We start from the raw sequence: 7,666 nt of genomic DNA, 5'->3' as shown, positions 1-7,666 counted from the left end.
TCGAAAACGACTTCCGCCCAGTGACCGTAGTGTAAAAGGGTTGAAAGTCTTCCCCGCGTAGAATTTCCTCTGGAGACAAAAGAGTAAAACGACCCAAAGCCGGTGAGTAAAACGTGGCGCGAACACACCACGTGTACGCAATAGCCAGCCAACCAAGTGTTGAATAAAAAAAAAAGAAAATTGATCAGGTAACAATTGGCGCCCAACGCAAAATAAAAAGAAAAATGTGCTTTGCTTCCGAGACCAGAAGCAAAACCCTTTTTTTCATAGTGTCTCCCGGGGAAATTCAATTTACTTCCGTAATTTTCATTAAACGTTTAGTCATCGGGACAACGTTCAGTTCATACAGCGGTCCGAGAGAAGATTGTGATTTGTTCTGTGACGGACTGGTGCGAGTGATGAAAAAAAAATACGAAATAAAAATCCGTAGATTGCGAACGGCAGGCAGAAATATCGATCACATTTGCTTTGTTTCACAATAATAGCGCAGGCATGTGCAAACCAACCAAGACTTAACTTTGTCTCTCTACTGTGTGTTCAATCTCATTGCAATATTCTTTCCAGCGTGTGTTATTAGGTAGTGTAATAATTGTCTAAGTACAGATGGCTTCGTCACGTTTTACATTTGATCAAGCCAGTGAATTGCTTATGGGATGGTATTACAACTTAAAGGTGGAATTTCTTGCTGATGACGAGCTTGATCACGAGCTGACGGTTCGATCGGTCATCATAGGGGAAAGTTTGGATAGAACACGAAAGCGATTGTGGTTAAGGGATCAGTTAAGATCAGAGCGAGGAAAGTCTGCAGATAAAATACTACCCCACGTACCTGTTGATCCGACTAAGGAAATTAGTGTTTGTTCTCAAAAATATTCTGAACTTAAAGCAGCTATAGAACAGGAGGAAAATGATGATGCGAAAAAATGTTACTACACGAGATTGTTGCATGTTGGTGTACGTATCGTGACGATTTTGTCAGATGCGCGTGGCTCACCAAATTTACATAGTTTTTTACAAAATACCGTCGTTGAATTAACAGAAATTATTTTTTCAAATTTTGATGATCCGTTAAATTTGGGTAAGGATAATGAACCGTTAGATGGTGAGAATGCGGATGTAGGTAACACCGTCGGTGACGCACTTGATACAAATGATGAATTAGAAAACAATGATCGTGGATGTGTAAATCATCCAAGGCAATCCGTTTTGTCTCAAGGGGATATAGATTGGATTCATTCATTGCAAGCTAGAATTGTGGATTTAGAACAGGAACTAAATCAACGAAAGAACGTTAAACATGCCGGTACCCAAACTTCTAATCATTTTGTTAAGCCATCTAATAACCAACCGAACAAAAATCAAAATTTTTCTCTTTCTAGTTTCTCGTATCCTTCCTTCCAAAACCCTTCCTTACCCCTTTCCAATTGTCCCAGATTGCAAGAAGCGCCTCAAAACACTGCTACAAATCAACCAACTACACCCTTAGATAATCCGATTGAAGATGCTTTACCCACCCCTTCCTTCCCTCACTATAATACTCCTACGATTCCGAACCATAGATTTGCAAACGCTAACACAGCTTCCTTTCAGAATCGTCATACGCTACCAGTATCCAAATGGAACATCACTAAGTATAGTGGTGATGATCAAGGTTTGAAATTAAACGAGTTTTTGGAACTTGTTCAGGCACTGTCACAGGCTGAACACGTGTCAGAAACAGAACTGTTTGAATCAGCAGTACATTTGTTTACTGGATCAGCCCTTAAGTGGTATATGACCCAGCGAACCACAGGTAGACTGCTAAATTGGCAGCACCTAATATTTGAATTAAAACGTACTTACATGCACCCTGATCTTGACGCCTTGATCAAAATGAAAATATACCAGCGGAGACAACAGAAGCATGAATCATTTCATGAGTATTATTTCGAATTAGAAAAACTCTTTCGCACCATGAGTATTCAGATTCCAGAGTATGAAAAGGTACAAATTATCCAACAGAACATGCGCATTGATTACAAGCGCCAAATGACATTCATTCCTATTGTTAATTTGGAAACACTGGTTGCCGCCGGTCAGAAACTGGATGCGCTAAACTTTTCGGCCTACAATAAGGTGTTTGGCACTGAGAAGTTTATTCAGGCAATTGATGGGAACGAAGCAAACACAAAAAAGAAATCGAAAACTCAGCCTCAAGCACAACAAAAGGGTCAGACGGCAGCCGTTGTCCAGCAACCAAACCAGCTTAGGAATCAGTCTAATACATCCTCCAACACCCAAAACAATCAATCGCGCTCTAATTATCAATCCATTCAAAGTAAACAACCAACTCAGAATCATCAATCGAACCAAAACTCGTCTCATGATTCGGTGACACAAATACCAGTAGCAGGACCTTCGCAAAGTCAACCGCGTCCTCAAATTACTTTAGAAGATGTTATAAACGCGCACTCGCCCCCGCCAATCAACACTTGTTTCAACTGTGGAAGAATCGGGCATCATTTTGCTATGTGCAGATCACCGCGTGGAATTTTCTGCAGCTCGTGTGGTCTTCGAGGTTTTCCGACAAACCATTGTCCGTATTGTCTAAAAAACGCAGCACCTGCGAACCAAAATCGCCGTTCGCATGGTCAAGACGCGTAACAACAAAAAAAGATTTACCAACGGTTCCCCCGCCCTTCTGGATAGACGCAAATGATAGTAAATACCCCGAATCATCTGAAACGTTTCAGATAATTTATCCGTTCCCAAACGACAACCGACCGTATGCCTCCGTGAAAGTGTATGGCTTTCCTATTCGTGCCCTCCTGGATAGTGGGAGTAATCATACGCTTATCAGCGATAAGCTTTTTGCACAGCTAAAATACAAAAAGCTGGAAGGTCCACCCAAAAAGGTTTTACTTCGCTCGGCTAGTGGAGACGAATTAAGAATTATCGGTCAGGCTCATCTTCCGTTTTCATTCGGAGGGAGTGTTAGAGTGATCCCGACGCTGGTAGTGGAGAACATTTCCATAAACTGTATCTGTGGCATGGACTTTTGGAAGAAATTTCAGATCCATCCGGCAATGCAGGAATTGGGAAATAACGAGCACCAAGCAACTGTTTCGGATTATGATCTACCCGCTTCTGAGTCGTATTTGTCTGATGAGCAAAAAGAGGAGATCAAAAAAATTAAAAGATTGTTTCTTCCCGCACGAGAGGGTGAATTAACTCTAACGAATGGTGCACAACATCGTATTGTGCTGGCTGATGAATGGGCAAATAAGCCTCCCGTTCGTCAGTTCCCCTATGTAATGTCACCTAAGACTCAAGAATTGGTGGCTGTTGAGCTTCAGAGACTTTTAAATTTGGGTGTTATAGAAAGAAGTTGTTCGGATTGGTCACTCAACTGCGTGCCAGTCATCAAACCGAATAAAGTAAGGTTGTGTCTCGACGCCCGAAAGATAAACGAGAGGACAGTTCGTGATGCGTACCCTTTGCCTCACCCTGGTAGAATTTTGGGCCAACTTCCGAAGGCAAGATATTTCTCTACCATTGACTTGTCCGAAGCATTCCTTCAAGTGCCTTTGGAAGTGGAATCTCGAAAATATACAGCATTTAGTGTGCAAGGCAGAGGGCTGTTCCAGTATACTCGTATGCCTTTTGGCTTAGCTAATAGTCCGGCTACTCTAGCCCGACTCATGGATAAAGTATTAGGACACGGTATACTGGAGCCGTACGTTTTCGTTTACCTCGACGATATCGTCGTAGTAACGGAAACGTTTGCGCATCACCAACAGTTGTTAACGGAAATAGCATGCCGGTTACAAGCAGCTAATCTCAGTATCAATCTGGAAAAATCAAAATTCGGTGTGACAGAAATTCCTTTCCTAGGTTATCTCTTAAGCACGGATGGTCTTAGGGCTAACCCGGACAAGATTCGTCCGATCGTCGAGTATGAAAGGCCTAACACCATAACAAAGCTTCGGAGATTCCTAGGAATGGCGAATTATTATCGCCGATTCATCCCTAATTTCAGTGGAGTGACGGCTGCTCTGTCTGATCTTCTGCAGTCCAAAACCAAAACTATTCGATGGAATGATGAGGCGGAAACTGCATTCTGCAATTTAAAAGAGTGTCTAATCTCTTCGCCTGTATTGGGCAGTCCAGATTTTAGTCCGGAATTCACAATACAGACGGACGCAAGCGACGTGGCGGTAGCAGGGGTTCTGACGCAAGAACAGGATGGAGTGGAGAGAGTAATTTCGTACTACTCGAAGAAACTCACCACCCCCCAAAAAAATTACCATGCTGCGGAGAAAGAGGCTTTGGCGGCCATTCTTTCCGTGGATGCGTTTCGTGGATATATTGAGGGATATCACTTTACTCTTGTTACAGATTCATCGGCTCTTACGCATATCTTGAGTTCCAAATGGAAAGTGGGTTCAAGGTGCAGTAGGTGGGCGTTAAACTTACAACAATTCAACATGACAGTCCGGCATCGTAAGGGCAAAGAAAACATTGTGCCTGATGCTTTATCTCGTAGCATTGCGGCAGTATCTGATTCGTCGTGGTACACTTCTATGAAGAGAAAGGTTTTAGACCGACCAGATGATTTTGTAAATTTCAAAGTAGAGAATCAGAAACTTTACAAATTCGTGACCTCTCATAATGACTATTATGATTCGCGGTTTGAATGGAAAGTAATTCCTCCGCCTTCCGAAGTGGGACAGATTCTCGAGCAGTGCCACGATGAGTGTTTTCATCCAGGCTTCGAAAGGACCCTTGCTCGAGTCCGACAAAGGTTTTACTGGCCAAAAATGGCAGTAGAAGTTCGGCGGTACATTCAAAAGTGTACCACCTGTAAGGAAGTGAAAGCATCATCAGCACCGACGGCACCCGAGATGGGAAAAATTAAATTGGCAACCCACCCATGGCAAATTATATCTGTCGATTTTATTGGGCCTCTGCCGCGCAGTCGTCGGGGTAATCAGCATCTGTTGGTAGTTTGCGATTACTTCTCGAAGTGGGTGATGCTACAGCCGATGAAAAGCGTTAGCAGTGTGCCGATGTGTAACGCGCTGCGAGACCAATGGTTCCTGAAAAACTCGGTTCCAGAGGTAATCATTACCGATAATGGTAGCAGTTTTATTTCTAAAGATTTTAAGGGACTGTTGGATCGCTTTGGCGTTACACATTGGCTGAACTCGCGGTATCACTCACAATCGAATCCAGTTGAGAGAGTAAATCGCACTATCAACGCTGCTATTCGGACGTATGTGAGGGAAGACCAACGTCTATGGGATACGCGAATCCCGGAGATTGAAATGGTACTGAATACTAGTGTCCATGCATCTACAGGATTCACTCCTTTTTTTATCACTCTTGGCCTTGAGTTCACAGAGTCCGGTAGTGATAACAAATTAGCACGACAGAATGAACAACTTACTCCAGAGCAGATCAATGAACGTCGTAAGCGAATGTTTCCTCGCATTTTTGATATGGTTGCTAAAAATTTACAAAAAGCGCATAACGCATCCCAATATCGGTATAATTTACGACATCGTCGCTTTTCTAAATCGTTTGTGGAGGGTCAGTTAGTTTATCACCGAAACATGAAATTATCTAATGCCACGAAGAATTATAATGCAAAATATGGCAGACAATTCATTCCCTGTCGTGTAAAGGCAAAAATAGGCTCATCATCGTATGAATTGGAAGATCTGAATGGGAAAAGTCTCGGTATTTGGCCGGCCATTCATTTGAAACCCGGCTAATGTTTTAAACGGTTGCTTATTTTTGTATTGAATACTTCAATACGAAGTGCATGCCATGATAGAAACAATACATCCTTATATATTTCCTGTTCAGTTAACGAAAGGGCTATTACAATGTTATTTGTGCTCTGGTTAGTATAATTCGTCCCGTTTTTGTGTGTGCAGATCGTTTATAGTTCTGATTCTAATTCCAAACAGGGTAGGTCGTGTGAGTTTATTCGGTGTATTTCGTATTTTCCCTCGGGCATCGAGAGAGTTTTAGAAATTCGCGAAGAGTGAACCATACGCGTTAAATAATAGTTTCTTCAACTCATCCGGAGAGTTAGAAGAAGTGCCAATTAATATTAGGGGGCCCCTAGCATAATCGTGAAAAGTATATTGAATTAGTAGCTGTTTGTTTGTGTGGTGAATGGATGTGTAAAATAATAAATTTGGTCCAAGTATGATTACACTTGAGATGAGGAAAAGTTAAGTTTTTAGTATGGTTATTTAGTTTCGTTTTGTCAAACTGATGTGATTTGACGTTTTGGTTTGTATTTCTGCTCAACCGTAGCAAGGCGGTGATGAATATTCTGACGCACAAATCACAGTTCCAACAGCAGAGCACTCATTGTCGACTTGAAAGGCTAATGAGTGGACTGCGTAGTCCTGATTGTGACACATTATACTTTTGGTCTTATTACAGTAGCCAAACTCACCTGAACGAATTTATGTATCATAGTGAAAAAGAGCTCCTCTGGCCTTTGGAAAAATCATTTCACTAAGATAGAACTAAACGAGCTCAGGAAGAGAGCTACATTGCACGTGATAATAAGAGATCATCAAAAAAAAAAAAAAACCCTTCGTTTTTTTTTTACCCGACTCCGGGAAAATTGTGACCTTTGACTCGGTTGGTCACAATATTACCTATGGTCACTGGGTCAACTTGAATACATTACCCTATCAATATTGTTGTACACCTGAAAGAATTGTAAGTAAATGTCTAAGTATAAATTAAATGTCTATCCTCCGTATTTCATGTTTGAGTGATGTTTAATTTATGCTTAATAGCCGTGGTTGGTATCTAAATTAAAAGTAATATTCATTTAGTCATTCATATATATATTTACTTATTTATTATTTATTTATTTATTTATTTATTCATATATTTATTCATTTATTTACATATTTATCTATTTATTTATTTATTCATATATTTATTCATTTATTTACATATTTATTTATTTATTTATTTATTTATACTCATATTTACTATATATTATTCGTTTACTCACATTTATTCACATATTCATTTATTATGCAATAAACAAAAAAAAACTATTTATAATAAAAAATATCAAAATAAGGAAACAAGCCCTAGTATCAAGAGTCTATATGTCATTTGCTATAAAAATTCAAATTCAAAATCGATACCAACCATAAGAACAAAATGTAATCGTCGATGGTCTTTATATCGTTCTCTGTCATCATCATCGTCATTGTATCATTGTCATCGAGTTGGAGGATTCTAGGCGGGGCTCGATGGGGGTGGTAGCGGGGATGAGCTGGGAGGAGATAAAAGGGTCCGAGCAGGCGGTATCAAGCCTCTTTTAGTTGACCTGCCCGGAGGAGTGAAGACCAGCAGCAGCGTGTCACAAGTCTAATGTGACCCCGCGTTTCGGAAATAAAAGTTTAAAAAGTGAGTAGTGATTGTTCTCGCGAAAAGTTGATCGATGGATCAAGTTACCCGACCGTTCGGAAGATCCACACGTCCGTTAGTTTTCGTTCGGTCAGTCGAGTGGGATAAGTGTGGTTACCGGTTTATTTGAACAGTTTATGAGTAGTACGTACGACGCGAGTGCACAAAAACGGTCAAAGATTGGCCAAGCCAAAAAGACGCCAACGAACGCCATTACCCAAGTGCCGGTAGG

General features: G+C 40.9%; 1 protein-coding gene across 1 annotated transcript; it reads left to right on the top strand.

The window, feature by feature from the left end:
• The first annotated feature begins 603 nt into the window (after window positions 1–603).
• Window positions 604–5,756, top strand: LOC131428762 (uncharacterized). The gene is made up of 2 exons (XM_058592805.1): window positions 604–2,510; window positions 2,600–5,756. Exons 1-2 carry the CDS (start codon window positions 604–606, stop codon window positions 5,754–5,756), a joined length of 5,064 nt encoding a protein of 1,687 aa, XP_058448788.1.
• Window positions 5,757–7,666: the final 1,910 nt, after the last annotated feature.

Source organism: Malaya genurostris, chromosome 2, assembly GCF_030247185.1.
Source record: "Malaya genurostris strain Urasoe2022 chromosome 2, Malgen_1.1, whole genome shotgun sequence".
Classification (NCBI taxonomy): Eukaryota; Metazoa; Arthropoda; class Insecta; order Diptera; family Culicidae; genus Malaya; species Malaya genurostris.
This window is presented reverse-complemented; position numbering and strand designations above follow the sequence as displayed.

Coding starts and splice junctions, on each gene's coding strand:
- LOC131428762 (XM_058592805.1), top strand. CDS start 604: ATGGCTTCGTCACGTTTTACATTTGATCAAGCCAGTGAATTGCTTATG. Junction 2,511..2,599: donor ATCGGGCATCATTTTGCTAT/GTGCAGATCACC, acceptor TAAAAAACGCAG/CACCTGCGAACCAAAATCGC.